This window comes from Vitis riparia, chromosome 7 (assembly GCF_004353265.1).
Source record: "Vitis riparia cultivar Riparia Gloire de Montpellier isolate 1030 chromosome 7, EGFV_Vit.rip_1.0, whole genome shotgun sequence".
In the NCBI taxonomy this organism is placed as follows: Eukaryota; Viridiplantae; Streptophyta; class Magnoliopsida; order Vitales; family Vitaceae; genus Vitis; species Vitis riparia.
The window spans coordinates 12,863,050-12,880,107 of NC_048437.1; the positions used below are offsets into that span (position 1 = coordinate 12,863,050).

The window sequence follows — 17,058 nt, forward strand, 5'->3', positions numbered from 1 at the left end:
CTCTCTTCCACTTTTTCCTAATACTATTTTGTTATCTTCCTCTCCTTTCATTTAGTATCAAAGAAGACCTTGTGTTACAAGAAAAGTTTTTTATTTGAACATCACTTTTCCATCCTCTCCGATTTGTCATATCTCTCTCTCTCTCTCTCTTTATATTTATATATAGCTCTATTAATCCTATTATACCTTTAGTTAAGGATGTTTCATAAAAGGCATCCATGTAACCACAATTATATGACCAATTATATGCCTTATTTATTATTTTATCCCAAAAATTCTCTTAGGAAATTTTTTGGAAAATGAATTAATTAAATCCAAATTTTTTAAAGATGAATAAATAGGATTATATAAAAAAGACACTAAAAATATTCCAAGGGCAATAACGTGAAAGACCAAGTTTAAACTTTCGTAAGAAGTCCTTAGCTCTTGTTGAATTGCATTCCATACTTAAGTGTTTAAGTCTTCACCTATGCAAATTAACTTGGTTTGGATGCATAGTAGTGCCCAACTTTTGACACTTCATTAAAAATTGGAACCATATTTAACACCCATGTAGACAAGTCATACTCTTAACATGAAGCGGCATTGTATTTTCAGCACTTAATGTTGCTTAAGGGTTAAAGCTTTACTCATGCAAATTGGTTTAGCTTGGATGCTTAATGATGTCCAAATTTTAACACCTAATTAAAATTGGCATCATATTTAATGTTTATGGTTGTCATAGCCTTGATGTGGAGCAGTGTTGTATTTTTGGCACATAATGCAATTTGAATGCTAAAGTCCTCACTCATGTGAATTGATTTGCCTTGGATGCATAGTGGTGCCTAAATTTTAATACTCGATTAAAATTGAAAACATATTTAATACCCCATCTAGGCAAGTCATAGCCTTGACATGGAGCAATATTGTATTTTTGGCAATTAATGCAATTTAAGTGCTAAAGTCCCCACTCATGCAAATTGATTTGCCTTAGATGCATAATGGTATCGAACTTTTAATACTTAACTAAAATTAGAACCATATTTAACACTCATGTAAATGTTGGGATAGAACCCTTAAAAGCATGACATGGTGTAACACTAAATGGATTATTTCAGTTCTCTTTTGTCTTTTCCATTCAAGAATGATATCTCCTATATTGTACATGACTTAGGTGCTTTAGAAATTGCATAGAATATCCAAGTCATAGCTTCCTTGTAAGTAGATGATTTGTTCATAATTGGTTTATAGACTTATGTAATCTATTTGAGATCGTAGTACATCACCTCATAATTGAAGAGATGTGTAATACTGAGATTGTTGTGCACTACCTCCTAATTGGAGAGATGCGTATGATGATGATGATATTTTAAATATAAATAAATAAAAAAAGTTAAAATTTAAACAACGTTAAAGGAGTTTTAGTTTTTAAAAAGAAAAATAAAAATAATTAACAAATTTGAAGAAGATTATGGAGAAGGGAGATCTAGAGAAAAAGATAATAGAGATGGAAAAGAGAAAAAGCCTAGAGAGATAGAAGAAGAAGAAAAAAAGAGAAAAGTAAAGAGAAAAACATAGAAATTTCACTATTAATTGTTTTTACTTTCTACAAAGGAATCTATTCTTGTTCTTAATAATAAAATATTTTCTAGATTAGATGCAGAGAAGAAAAGAAATTCTTATTGTTCATCTAATTTGTATAGGGTTAGGAAGTCAAAGAAAAAAGGAAAACAAAAATGAGATTTTAATAAAAATGATTAATTAATGGTAGTATGATGGATGTGGTCGCTAATTTAACCTTAAATAAAAAACAAAGTGTCTATGAGTAAGAGTTTTTATTATTATTTAGGAAATGTCTTTATATAATAAAATTGGGAATAAATGTAGGAATCCTAGATCACTTTGTTCCCTATCCTAAAATCAGGTTAGGTGCATGAATTTTTTCCTAGGCTCTAGATCCTAGTAATGAAAGCAAAAAAAAAAAAAAAAAAAAACAATTTTTAACATAAGGATCTAGATTCTAAATTCAATAATTCATTCCAAATATAAAGCCTTGGATAGGTACAAACATATTTATAAAGAAAAAAATGAAAAAAAAAGTTTTAATTTTAGATAGGCCTAATGATCGAGGATCTCCAAATTCCATAATATTTTGGGATAATTAAAAACAACAATATTAAAATAAAAGCCCAAAAAGAAAAAAAGAAAAAAAGAAAAAAAAACTATTTAAATTACTTTGACCATATATCTAACATCATATTCAACTCTATATTGCACTACAATAATTATGAGCTTTTTCCATAAATTAATTTTTGATTAAGAAAGAATATTTTGTGGTAGAAGATTTTTTGTTACAAAAAATTATTTATGGTGAGTTTGTTGCAATAAGTCTCAGAACAATTATTTTTAACCATGAAATTTAATTTTATTACAAAATAAATAATTTTTCTTCAAAATAAAATTTATGACAATGTCACTTTTCATTACAAAATAAATTTGTGACAACATGTCATTTTTCACCACAAAATAAATTTATGACAACATGCCACTTTTCACTAAATAAAATTTATGACAATTTATCATTTTTCAAGAAAATAAATTTATCACCTTTTTCCCCTAAAAAAAATTCATGGTAAAACAATCACTCTTTTACACTGAAATATAATTTTTTTGGTGAAATATATTTTATTACAAAAAAAGTATTCTTGTGCATGTCACATGTTTCACAGTTCCCTTGTTTCAACTATAAATATCATTTCTAATAATTTAATAGTAACATTTCAAATGAAATGGTTGATAGAAACATTTTTTTACTCAACACCAACTTTCTAAACAATAGACATCTTTGTATAGGTCAAGTATTCACTTGTCAAAAACATGAACTAAACATTTAAGTTAGAACATGCCTCATTCACCTATCCTTATACAATCAATTTTATCTTGAAACACAACCAAACAAAATCAAATACAATCGAGTATCCACATGACTATTGTTCCTTTCATAACAACAGGGATCAACTGGAGTAAGATTATTCCCAAGAGAACCTGCAAATTGAGAGAAAACATCTCAGTAAATTTGACTTCTTTTTTCAATCTTCCATGGCTCACTATTGGAACCTAAGCAAAAGAGAACTGTTCATGCTGATAAGAAAATGAACCAAGTGATTTGTTGATTCTGATGGTTAATTTTCATTGGATATGCTGCAGAATTGTAAATTTGGGAGCCAAATATACACATTTTAGATGGAACTACTCACCAGCATTAGTCAAATGGAGTTGCTACGTACTTAGACAAAGAGAAGTGTAGGTCCCAGATGCAGGAGGCCGCTGCTGATCTTGATGGAGCCCCTGCTGTAGAAAAAATACCTTTTCTAGCTTCAATTGAATTCTTCTCCATGGCTGAACCACCAATGCTGTTAGCAGAAACAACTCCATTCAATCCATTTCTCAGGCCACTGGGATTGTTGCCTGCCAGAGAAACTACTTCCTTTGATTCTTCATCTGTTCTCAATTGGTTACGCTGCATTGAAATCCTTTCCTTTCTCTCTGAATTTTTTAAATCCCAAATAAGACGACTTATGTGAACATATGAGCTGCACATCTTTTCCATGATTGCTTTTTATGCACTGTAACTCTAGAAACCTGTATACTCAATAACACAACATAAACTCAATCAAATGCTTAAAAAAATTATATATAAAAACTTGCAAGGGAATGAATACTCATATTGCAGAACTTTTAAGCATCAGCTAGAGTAGCAAGTGGTGGTTGAGACACCATTTCCAAATGAACTAGGTCATGTAGTGCCAGTAGCATTATCTAGCCAAGCTTGAGTTTTAGAAGAAGAACTGAAACACGAATATGAATGAAGGATGAGAGAGAGAGAGAGAGAGAGAGAGAGAGAGAGAAGCAAAGAGAAGGGAAGCAAATTACTGCAAGGAAGGGCCATGAATTGCTGTCCCAAGCGACCCTGTTGATGACAAGCCTGGCCATAATACCAGATCTTCCAACCAAAAATCAAAGATTAAGGCATGATGAGAATATTAATATGCAGAAGTAGATGCAAGAGCTATGTTCTGCATTCTAAGCAATGACCAAAAAAATTATGAAATGGGAAAATCCGTTCAAGGAAAAGATGTATACCATTTTTGTACTATCTTTGACAGTATGTCTTTGGTAGTATGAAACTGCAGAATCAGATAAACTATTAAATCTTAACAAACCAGAACCCAAAAAATTAAAAAAAGCAAATAAAGACAAAAGAAGAGCCTCAACAAGGCAATCAATAGCAAATCAAGAAGAGACCTAATGCGGGTGCAGGGCTCTCCCTTGCCTCTGGCAAAGTTGAATGCTTTGATTCTGATGATTCCCAACCAATTCACCCTTATTGCCGTCTTATCACTGTTGGGGAACATTCCTACCAATGTGTACAGGGTCTCCACTGCTTCTTCCTCCTCTTTGGTAATTGATCCTGAGATGGGTTGTTTCTGAGACCAGCCTGAGCCACCATGCTTCTACAGTAGCAACTCCATTTGTCTAAGTACAAGCACCCCGTTAGTATAGCAAACATTGAGATCTGAGGTAGCAGGTAGATACATTATGTAAGCCTATCGTATGAGTCAATGGGCTAAGGACTGGGATTTGAGCTAGTAGGGCTAGTTTGAGCTGATTTTCCTGTTTCTGCATGTTATCTTTTTATTACTAACAATTATAGTTCTTCGCCCTTAACTATAAAAGGTTGCAGGATATAAACTACCATCAACTTCAAAAGAGGAAATGCAATTTTGCAAGAAGCTAGGAAGCAAATCAATCATTCTAGAGTGAGGCACTTGTCCAGAATCTCCACAAAAAACTGCCTCAGTAATTGTTTTTCTTTTTCCCTTTTTACCTAGTCAGAACAAGAACAAGAAGTAAACTTATTTGCAAATATAGAACTTCACACAATGTGCTCCACTAAACAATTCTTTTCTTTTGCAGGCAGGTTGGCAGATTTTTGGGGTTGTAATCCAGAAGAAAAAAAAGATAAACAGAAGTTAAAAGTGAAGGCCAATAAGAAGATAGCAAATAAAGATAAAAGAGAATTAGTTCATAATATGATCACACCTTACATGTAAACCTCACTGGAGTTCACCTTTCCAATCAATATTGAAGAAAATGGTCTATTTTATGCAGAAAATTTGCATGGCTGTTAAGGGAACCATTTTTGAAAGAAAATGGAACATCAGTTGGCTCATATTGTGAAGGAGTTGTTTTGTTCTTATCAAAAAGAAAAAAAAAGAGAGAGAGAGAGAGAGAGAGAGAGAGAGAGAGAGAGAGAGAGAATATATAGTATTGGAAAATGAAGGGGAAAGAATAGTTCAAAAGCAAGTCAGCAATAGTACTATAAATTAGATTTTAGAGAAGTATTTGCAAGCCTAGAATTTTTTTCATACCGTTTGGAACCCGATATAAGAGAAAGCAATCAAAGAAAATAATCATCTCTAGCTATTTTGGGTTGAAAATGAAAATGTGAGAAGATGAATAAGGAAAACAACCATGGTTGGAATTACTTTGTAATTTCTGGCCTTGTTGCATGATGATTAAATATACAGAATTTAGGGCAAAAAAAGCAGCTTATGTGTGAGTCCAGTTATTAAGAAAAAGTAAGCTCCAGCATGGTAGTGCTCTTTTTGTCTCTTTTCATTGGAAATAGAATACCAAGTTTTAGGAGTGTCTACAATGTAACAAAAATTAAAGCTCACGCTTTTCCTAGCTCAAATTTAAGGTTTAAGCAGTAGTGTTCTTTTTCAGTCTCTATATAATTGACTTAAAACTCAAGCTTGAGCTTGGGCATTACCAAAAATTCATGAAGTGAGTTCATTGACCATACCCGAGTTTTATGTTATAAATGAACTGAAACAATAAGGTGCAAGGATGCAATTATCCATCACAAATAGAACGGCATATACAAAATTTTCATTTACATGGCTAAAAATTTTGATGGTTGCCTGGATTTACAGCAAGTTGGTACACTTCATATCAATGGACCAACTGCAATGAACCAAACTACTGTATATCAATGGAAGGCCATGTTCTTAGTTGAGACAAATGGTGTATACCTCATAAGGAAGAGTAAACGGGAATAGGAAGCAGGTAAAATAAAATTCAGAAATATATTGTGTTTGAAATCACTATAAAACGAAACTACCTGTTGTGATAAATCCTGTTGTGGTAAATCACTCTAATATTGCCTATATAGGCAAGCTATGCAGGCAGCAGGTTCACACCAAGTGTCAGTGAGATAACAAATGCTACTTCTGCAAAGCAATGTCCTAAAGGAGAAGGAAGAGTGGGGAAGAAAGAGTACAGTAGAGAGATTCCTTCTTTTACTCAAGAAGTCTTAATCCTGACTACTCAAAAGGCAAATAGTATAATTAAGTTTTAGATTTAAAATCACTGCTTATATATATATACTTAATAATGCCTACAGAAAGGGAAAGAAGTCACCTAGGAGACAATTAGACAACACTAGGAAATATTGAACCCTTACAATAATTAAAAAAGGAAAGAAGAGAATAAGAATAAGCTTCTTGCCTCCAAGCACTCTCCAACTTTAAGAATTAAATCTTGAATCATGAGCAATTTTACTCTGTCCAAATAGAAAAACCAACCATGAACACAAGCATAGTATCTACATACATCAGATAAATCCACAAACAACTCAAAATCATCTAAATATACTTACAATTGTTATATTCAAACAAATTCAATACCATATAGATGTGGTATAACTAAAAACCAACCTAAACTGTCTGCGATATTGTCACAGAAATTTGAAGACATAATATGGAGTACTTACATGTGTCTCTTCCAGATTATATTGAACACAAGAATAGAAAGACATTTTGTCATATTTGTTGACAAGACTGTGCAATGCAAGATCCATATCATTGACTGGAGGGATCTTCATTTTTTGCATCAATGAATATCATTGTCAGGGACCCAGAAATGAAAGAAAGAAAAGACTAAATAACTATATTGCTTCCATTATCACACCTGAATTTCACTTATTTAAGTCCTATTTGATCCAGTAATTGGAAAAAAAAAAAATAGAACCTTCACTCTAGTACAGGACAAGTAGAACCAAGCCCATAGAACTGCAGTCCATGCCTGAAACCTAGATGTAGTCTACAAAATTTCCCATTGTCTCTCCTCTGTTGCCCATTAAAAACTAATTCATAGTTTCCCAGGATTTCAATTATACTTTTTGGTAATATCAATGGTTTACCAGGGTTCCACCAGAATGAAAATTACCAACTGAAGTGACATATAAAAGTTAAGAAAAGGAAAGAAAAGATGAAACATGATGATTGAGTACCAGATTATTCTCAGCAACTAAGGCTTCTATATTTTGTTCATTCAGTTCTTGTGGGCGAATCCGCTCAAAATCATCAATTTTGGCTGCAGTCCAGGAAAGAAACCACAGTCATTCCATTTCCGTTTAAGGAGTGAAACCAAACATCAATAAAAAGGAAAATAAAATGAAAAATAATAATTAGACTCTGTCAGAAATACACTTGCATCAAAGAACAAGATAGATAATGTGTGAAGACGAAATTTTAGATTAAGTATAGAAGCACCAGACAAAACCACCATCAGTACACCTCATATCGTCACAAGACATTCTTCTCAGTCCCTTAAATGCTTCGAAATCTCAATAACAAATGAAAAACGCAAAGATAATGCTCAATCTCCAGACCTTGTCTAAGAAGAGACTTTCAAACTCTCTTTGACGGCTTCATTGAGGGGAAGGTCCAGAAGATGAGGCCGCAATTGCAGCGTGTGCTCAATCAAGCTAAGGAAGAACATCTAAACCTAGAAAACGTAAATTTCACACTGAAAATCAGTGGCAGAGGCAGATTATCACAGGAAATTGAACAAAATAAAGGTAAAAAAACTAACAAAATGTCTCCTCGAACTTGTTTTCGAAGTCTCAAGGATGCTCTTTTTTCTGTAGGGTTCTTCAGTGAGATTCTGGTTGATCTAGGGCTTTAATCTCCGACCGATCAGCGTTTTCGGCAACAGGAATATTTCATTGCCCATTGCGCCGGTGAGGTTTGTGATTCGTCAACTATGAGAAGAGAGACCGAAACCAAAGTTGATGGGAGGGAGAGTGCTGAAAGCCTGAAACAGAAAAATCATTTCAATAATGTGAAAAAAAAAAAAAAAAAATCAAAACTAACAGAATGATTTTAGAATTAAAATTCATTTTAATTTTATTGTTCTTAAACAAAATTTCATATAGAATTTCCCATCAATATTTGGAAGTTGACTCTAATTTGGAAAAAAAAAAAATACAAAAAATATATATGTATATTAAATTATAATATGGTGTGACCCCCTTTTTGCTTAAGACCCCCTTTTTGTTTTCTTTAATTATTTAGTGTGAAATTAATATTAAATTAATTCCAATTAGGCTTAACTTATATTATGATGTAATTCAAGATAAAATTCATATCAAAATCTTATATTTTTTTTTTTTTTTTGCCTGGATATTGTTAAATATAATATTTTTCCATAAATATAAATTTCATCTCTAAAAAAAATGTATTTTTTTTACAATAAAAATAAAATTTGTTACGAAAATCTTCTTTTTCCCATAAAATTTTATGGTAGCAAAACATGAAATTTGTTGTAGGGTTGTTCGGAGCATTTAATTATTTTAAGGTTATGTTTATTCCCGAAAAATATTAAAGAAATAAAATGATTTCTACATATTTGATTGTACTATAAAAAATATAAAAATAAAATAAAATATAATTAAAGCTAATTAAAAATATATGTATTTTAAAATTATTTAATCTTTAAATTAGTTAGAAATAATTTATCAACTTTTAATCTTTTTTTTTTTTCACTTTTTCTTTCCTTTTACTTTTTTCTTTGTTTTTTTTCTTTACATTTTCCTTCAAATTTTCTAGGAACCAAATATAGCTTAAGAATATTAAAATTTATTCAACTCAAATATAACTCATTTAATAATCATATCAAAATGATTTGATATAAATATAACTTTTTTTTTCTCGTTCGTTTAATTTTTAATCTCATTAATAAATGAGTTAAGTTGAAGAATAATCCGTTAACATGGTTCTAGCTTATTAATCTCTTATCAAACTATGTTAACATGAATCTAAAATTTTAAATATATAAAAATATTATTTTTAAAATACTTATATATATATATATATATATATATATATATATATATATATATATATATATGTGTGTGTATTTAAATTTTTAATTAACTTAGTTGCTCAACTTTAGTTATAAAACAACCACCCCTAAAAGAATTATTTAATAAAATATAAAATATTTAAATTAAATTAAATTTTATAAAAGAAATTATATAGAATATAAGTTAAATAATTATGTAGCTATTTATAAATTAATAACTACTCAATGAAATTTTAAAATCTAAACATTTAATAAATCTCAAATCAAATGGAAGATATCCCACCTCAAAAAATATTTACTAAAATATCAACTATAAAATACAAAAAGACCACTTTTAAGAATTTATTTTTATAATATATATTAGGGTTTAAGTAAAATTAATTTATAAGCATTAAATAAAATTTTTAAAAAAATATTTTATAAAATCCATTTAGTATCTATACTTATCTAAGTTGGATACTTTTAACTTTTAAAATTTGAATATGGTTTCAGGGTTCTAAATTCAATAATTTATTTCAAAGATAAGTTAGAATAAATACTCACATCTCTTTTAAAAATGAAATTTTTTATTTTGGTATAGTTAAGAATAAACAGTTAAAATCAAAGCTTGAACATATCTAATACCACATTCAACTTCCCAAACAAATAACAATATTAGTTATCGGGATACTTCTTTTTCACTAATTCTAATAAATATTTTAACCTTGAGAAAATGAAAAAGAGAGAAGATGTACCTTGGTGGATGGAGCTGGAAACTCGACATGTTTCGATCTTGCGATAGATGAGATGGATCCCATAACTTTCCACTTTGCAACTTGCTTTGGCGTTAGGCCCAAGAGTATCAAATGCTGGATCTGAGGAAAAGCCAGCCTTAAACTTGTTCCACCTATTGGATCGATACTCACTTGAAATGGCAATCTGAGGGAAATAGACCACCATCAATGCTGCATCTGCAAATAATGTTCTATTCTTCATGTCTAGACTACAATCCGGAATAAACTGTATCGTCTCCACGTGTCCAAATTGATCACCATCGGATATCAACAATCGAAGATCAAGATCGTCATCGTCATCGTCATCATCAACTGGAACAAGATGACAGAATAAAGCAAATCCCAAGAAGTTTTTATCTTCATACCAATTCTTTGGGAGATCTATTGTTATTTCATCTCCCATACTCTTATGACTTATCCACTCTGGTATTCCTCTACTTCCTGGAATGACAACTCTTACACGGTTGTACTTCCCGCTTGTTGCCCATCCAATACAATGCTGTATAAAAATAGCATGTAAATTTCATGCCTTCATTAAAAAATAAAATAAAATAAGTGTCATGTAAAATTCATACCTCAATGTGTGATTTTAAGCAGTTGGGAAGAGAGGACCAGAGTGGATGCTGTGCATCACTTGATAAAGTTTCCAGAAGTGGACAACCATATGCTTCTATCCGTCTTAGACTTGATGGAAGCTTTGGAATTTCTTTAAGCATCAAGCAGTGATTCATCTTAAGGGTATGCAACCGAGAAAGACTAATGATGCCACCAGGTATGCAATCAATATTGTTTCCACTCACATTTAACTCTTCCAATAAGAACAAGCGCCATAAATCATTGGGGATTGCTCCTGCCATCAGATTGCAACCACTTACATCTAGTTTTTCTAAGCAACGCTGCATGCTTCTCAGACTGTCGGGCAATTTGTGGAGCTTTGGACAGTTACGAACAACAAGATAACGAAAACACGTCAAATTACCAATGCTGTTTGGAAGAGTCTCAAGGTTCTCACAATTGCTCAAGTCCAACTCTCCATGATGTTTTGCACGTAAAGAAAGGCCTTTTGAATGTTCCATATCCTCCATGATCTCCGGAAAAATCTCTAGATTTGAACAATCATTGAGACAGAAGAGTTCCAGGGATTCCAACTGTAAAATGCTGGTTGGAACACTCCTCAAGTTTTTGCATTTACTCACATCTAAGATTAGAAGTCTTTTAAGAGCCTCTAAGCACTCAATACTGGTTGGGAGTTCTTTAATACCACTATCAGATAACAGAAGGTGCTCTAAATGTCTCATATTCACAAAGAAAATATCAGGGAATTTCTCAAACTTTGAACACTTTGTGAGATTAAGAGTTTTAAGAGATATCAAGGACCCAATGCTGCTTGGGAGTTCTCTAATTCCACTCTCACTAAAATTAAGCTCTCTCAAAAATTTCATCTCAGAAAATGTGCGAATAGATGAATGAAGTTTGCTGAAGCTTACACAACCTTCAAGATTAAGTTTCTCCAATTTTGGCATCCTTGAGAATTTCGGTATTTTGATGAGCTGTTGTGAGTTACTTAGATCAATGAACTTCAATTCTGCAAGACACTATAGCAAAAGACATTTTTTTTAAATAAAAACCTTCCATGAACTTGAAAATTAGCATAAAAAAAAAAGAAATTAAATAATGATTATACCTTCTCCCCTTTCAAAAGTTCTTTTATGTTGCTAGACTTCAAGTTGATTGCAACAAGCTTCTCTCCGTGAAAATTTGAAGGCAAAGACACTAAACCTTCCCAATGAAGATAGTTCAAATTAGGAGGAAATTCAATGTCTTTAGGAAGAGACATTTTATGCTCATCGCCAAGACTATAATAGACTTTGAGCAACCTAAGTTTCTTCATCTTGGCAAACACTTTCTTCATCTGGGCAAATATTTTTGTAGTGAACCATTTTTCTTTTGATCTAGACAAGTCTAGAGAAATGGTTTCAACATTTTCCATCCCCTGGAAAACAAGATTGAAGGATCAGGGAAAACAAATAATAAAAATCCTAACTTTTTAAGAAAAAAATATTATTAAATCTTTTATCTCCCAAAAGAGCTTAAGTAAGCTATTGAATTTAAATAGTTGATTCTTACCTCTTCACTTATAAACGCACAATAGATATCATTTGGATTCCATAATCTGCTCCATTTGCTATGGTCTTTGGGATGTTGTTCACGAACAATATTCCTACACATTTTCTTGATCAAACCATGCATATATATCCTATTGTCTACAGTAATAGTCATAAGACATTTATCCCATAGAACTCTTATATTTGTTTCACCATACAACTTAGAACCTTCCCATATTTTTGAAGCAAAGTCCCTATCTTCACCTTGAAAAAAACAAGCGATGTCAAGGAGTACCGTCTTTTGTGTAAGGTCTAATCCATCAAAGCTTATTTTTAGCAAATTTTGAATTTTCGCTTGAGGCTCGTTTTTCAATTTGTGTAGTTCACTTTCCCATTGACCTATTGTCTTGTCATACAAAAAAGAACCCAAAACTTTCAAAGCTAATGGAAGACCTTCACAATAATGTAACACTTGATGCAAGAGATTTTCAAAATCCTCTTCTGGAAGATTTGATTGAAAGGCATATCGACTAAAGAGCTCAAGTGCTTCATTGGAATTTAGTCCATTAACCTGATATATGTAATCCACATTAAGCATAGTTAGGCATCGTTCATCTCTAGTTGTGATGATGATTCTACTTCCTTTACCATACCAAGTATGATTTCCAACTAAAAATTCTAATTGGTCTTTATTATCAACATCAACATCAACATCATCAAAAACAATAAGAGCCTTTCGAAAGTAAAGACTATTTTTTATCACTTGGGCTCCTCGGTAAATATTGCTTATCTTTTGATTTCCTTCCTCTAGGATCTCATTAAGAAGTTGATTTTGTAAACCAAGTAGACCTTTATTTTTGTAAACCTCTTTAACATTTTCAAGGAAGCTACTACATTCAAATCCCCAAGAAATTTGATTATATATATATCCAGCAATGGTTGTTTTACCCATTCCGCCAATTCCAGATATCCCAACCATGCGAACATCATTTGACTTCATACTCAGTCCCCAACTTATTTGTTTAAAATGGGAATCCATTCCAACTAAATTATCCCCAAGAAACAAGGGTTTACAATTCAATATTCTATTGGCGATGGTGGTAGTAATTTTCTTGATATGCTCTGATTCATACCTAGTAATTATGAAGTAAGTTAGAGAAGAACACATGGTGAGATGAGCAATAAATGGTAAGAAATATCAAGGTAATTTGATGATTTTTGGTATCCTGATAACAACTTAAATTTCATTTACATATTTAAGCACTTTTTTTAGTATCATGTATGCATGACAATGAAAAAGAAAAATGAAAACTTGAACTATATATACTTCTACTTAGTTAACTTTCTATTAAAATTACCCTAAATTTCTTTTAATTCACTTATATTTTAAATAAAATCTTTATAAAATATATTTTATTTGAAAGAGCTTCCAAAATTTTACATAAAACATTTGTTTGAAAATCCTTTTTAATATTTTGTTTCAGCTATAAAGATTATTGAAACTTATACTTTTTATTTATCAAACTGATTCTCTAATAAAAAATAATTTTGTAAAAAATTAAAAATTTACTAAATTTTTTAAATATTTTGTTTTTTTGAAATTTTATCTAATCATGCCTATAATTTAGTAAGTTAGATTTTGTTAACATTCTGTTATAACATTTAGTTATATTCTATGATTTTAGTCAACCCTATCATTAACAAGTTATATATACAATTCTTTTAAACTATGAAAATATGTTAACATTGATTTAATTTAAAATTTTGTAATTTAAATATCGCTCTCTCCCCAATATGAACTTCTAACTCCTTGAGTTTCATAACTTCTACAATTTAATTATTGTAAAATAAAATCCAACCATTAGATGCATAGAATTAAAAATGATACAATAAAAATAATTAAGCATATGCTAAGAATCAGGAATGATGAAATGGGAATAATGAAAGTAATGCATAGAATCAAGGATGACAAAATGAAAATAATTAAATAGACATATAGAATCAAGATAGGAATCTAATCCATATTTTCATAAATTAAGAGCAATCAAATATTAATAATATTTTATTATCTTAGTTTTAGGAAATAATATTTTTTCCCTTAATTTTAGGATGTTTATTATTATTATTATTATTTTACCTTAATAAAATTCAAGGTTTCCATTGCCAAATTTATCAAACTCTTCACTATTTTGGACCTTAATTTTTTATTTGTTTGTCATTAATATGTTGTATCATAAATAGATCATGTTTCTCTAAGACATTTGATTTTACATTTAATTCTTTGAATCGGATATTTAACATCTTTTATGGAACTATCCTAAATAGAATTATGAAAAACCCAAAGTTTTTCAATAATCTATAGTGGATATTAATTACATAATTAATATAGATCCAACAATTTGTTTAACTTTATAGAAATTGATTTTACTTCTAAATTAATTTCTAAAAAAGTCGTGTTATATTTTATTTCAAATCTTGTATAGGAATGCCTATTTATCAAATTATGAAATACTAAAAAGCATAAAAAAAAAAAAAAAAGAACAAACAGAGAGCAAGAGGAAGAACTCATGGTTAAACCCAAACCATATACTTTTGATAATTTCTTTTTCGATTTGTCAATGAAATATTTATATTTGGAATCATGTGGGCTTCTTTACCATTATAAATTTATAAATAATTATTATTATTATTTTTTACTACAATTTGAGAAGTATTCAAGTATGAGGCATGTGTGTCACTAGATTATTAGCCATGCATCAAGTATTCTAAATAATCAACTAATTTATTCTATTTCAGAAAAATATAATTTGTATATAAGCTAAAAAGAAGATATTAAAATTACCCCTCTTTTACATGCCATCCAGAAAGATTGCCTCCTTCAGTCAAGGCCTCCCTCCAACTTTGTACCTTGTTCTTCCAATTTTCTTCATACCTGGTGAATGCTTCTCCAAACCTCCCTCTTTGTTTACGTACATCCGATGGATCCACATGGTAGAAAATTGGCAATACTATTTGCCCATATTTCCGCCTGCACTCCATGATCTTTGCAAGCTCGTCTAGGCACCACCTTGAATGAGCGTAAGTTTTTGAGAAAACAACAATGGAAGATCTTGATTTTTCAATAGCATTTAGAAGCTCTGGCGCAATTTTTTCTCCTCTCTTAAGTTTGTCATCTCTGAAAGTTATAATGCCTTTTCCAACCAAAGCATTATATAAGTGATCAGTGAAATTGTAACGGGTGTCTTCCCCTCTAAAACTCAAGAACACGTCATAAGTCCATCCAAGGCTGGAAGGAGAAGAATCAGACGCCATTTGAGTGCTTGTGGAAGCCATTGCCAGCCAAATTGCGTGTATGTCAAAACTATAAGACAGTCTTCAATTGAATTTTGCCTCTGTGAAAGGTGTTGCGTAGGTAAAGTATTTAAGCTGGAGAAAAAAGACGGATTCTAATCAAAAGGAATCATAAAATTAGAAGTTGAGGAAGGAACCAAGAAATTTCTAGGAAGGAAGGTGGGCGTTCTAAAGTCTAACAAAACAACCTTTTTCCTTTTGCTTTCATACTCTTGTCTTCTGCCTTGGCATTCATTCACATGAGAATATGCCTTTTTCCATTCTCAATTATTTCTCATTAGCTGTATCCATTTACACTTGATTTAAGGTGGGGTTCACATGAGCCAAGACCCTACCTCAATCATTAAGCCCATTCTTGAAGCTTTCCCTCACTCTTTTACATTTTATTTTTATTTTTCTTCTGTTTGGTATTCAACAACCAGCACTTCTGCTTTTGCAATTTTCAGTGTTATTTTATACATTTATTATCCCTTTAACTTGTCTTTTCTTTAATTTTTTTTCCCAATTGGTATAACAACTAAAGTGTAAAAAATAAACATATGTCAAATCTTAGTAACTCCGATATATTACGTTAGAGATAATTGAGCTTTAATTTGGGTTTTTCTAATATTATAGCAACTTGGGATTCACCCATTGAGTAAAAAAGCTTGGCCAAAATCTCAAGTAGTAATATCATAGGAGATCATTCTTGTAGACTTCAAGTTGAAATTTAAAATCTAATTTGATACTCAAAGTAGATTCAAAATTTTATTTATTTAGAAATGGTAACATAAATTCAAATTTCTATTTTAAAAAATCATTATGCAAAAAAATTAAAGCCATATATTAAAAATATTATTGTTATGTTTATTATTTTAAAATACATATTAATTATTTGATGATTTTTTTAATTGAGTATTTGTTTGAAAAGGTATAGTAAGCTTCTTTTTTCTTAACAAAAATTAAATCATATCACTAAATTTTGTTAGTTATCTAAGTAGCTCCAAATATATTGGCTAAGGCAAAAAAAAAAAAAAAAAAAATCTAAATAATATTAATTATTTATTTGTATAAAAAAATTATTTAGAATTAGTTGTTAATCCTTTTATGAAATGTAACGAGAATGATTTGTTCACCAATGGGCTAGAAAGTAATGAATGGGGGGTTGCACTTCACAAGGAAAGATTCCTTTGTTGACCAACATAGGTGGCCCTTTTCTTGGCATATTCCCATGTGCATTGTTTTGTGGGGCTTGCAAAGAAAATTGGTGCCAACAAGTAATGAATGGGGGGTTGCACTTCACAAGGAAAGATTCTTTTGTTGACCAACATAGGTGGCCCTTTTCTTGGCATTTTCCCTTGTGCATTGTTTTATGGGGCTTGCCGAGAATTATTGTTTATTTTAAATTATATTGTATATGAGTTTCATCTTTAATAAAAGTGTTTTTTAGGACATCATTACTTTCTTATTAATATGGTACAAATGTTTACTCATATTGATATCAGCATATCATAAATTTATTTTGAATATAAATATAAATAAGATGATAGCCTATTTAGTTTATGGGTGGGAAGTTGAAGATGCTAATACTTCGTAGGAAATATTAAAATAAATAAATAAAATTTGAAAAAGAGAATAGTCTAACCCGTTGTTTCCAC

At 30.7% G+C, this 17,058-nt stretch overlaps 1 protein-coding gene across 9 annotated transcripts; it reads right to left on the minus strand.

Annotated features, from left to right (window-relative positions):
• Positions 1–2,769: 2,769 nt before the first annotated feature.
• On the minus strand, positions 2,770–15,604 carry LOC117919311 (disease resistance protein RPV1-like). 9 transcript variants are annotated; one of them, XM_034836466.1, is made up of 13 exons: positions 14,913–15,604; positions 12,093–13,203; positions 11,650–11,958; positions 10,541–11,560; positions 9,927–10,464; positions 7,921–8,142; positions 7,718–7,833; positions 7,337–7,419; positions 4,285–4,515; positions 4,123–4,166; positions 3,913–3,982; positions 3,237–3,827; positions 2,770–3,024 (listed from the first exon to the last, which is right to left on the minus strand). In XM_034836466.1, exons 1-6 carry the CDS (start codon positions 15,401–15,403, stop codon positions 8,090–8,092), a joined length of 3,522 nt encoding a protein of 1,173 aa, XP_034692357.1. In that variant the 5' UTR covers positions 15,404–15,604; the 3' UTR covers positions 2,770–3,024; positions 3,237–3,827; positions 3,913–3,982; positions 4,123–4,166; positions 4,285–4,515; positions 7,337–7,419; positions 7,718–7,833; positions 7,921–8,089. The 9 variants fall into 9 exon arrangements, with proteins under 9 accessions (XP_034692357.1, XP_034692359.1, XP_034692356.1 ...); XM_034836468.1 differs by having other exon boundaries at positions 4,285–4,867; XM_034836465.1 differs by having other exon boundaries at positions 4,285–6,607.
• Between the last annotated feature and the right edge of the window lie 1,454 nt (positions 15,605–17,058).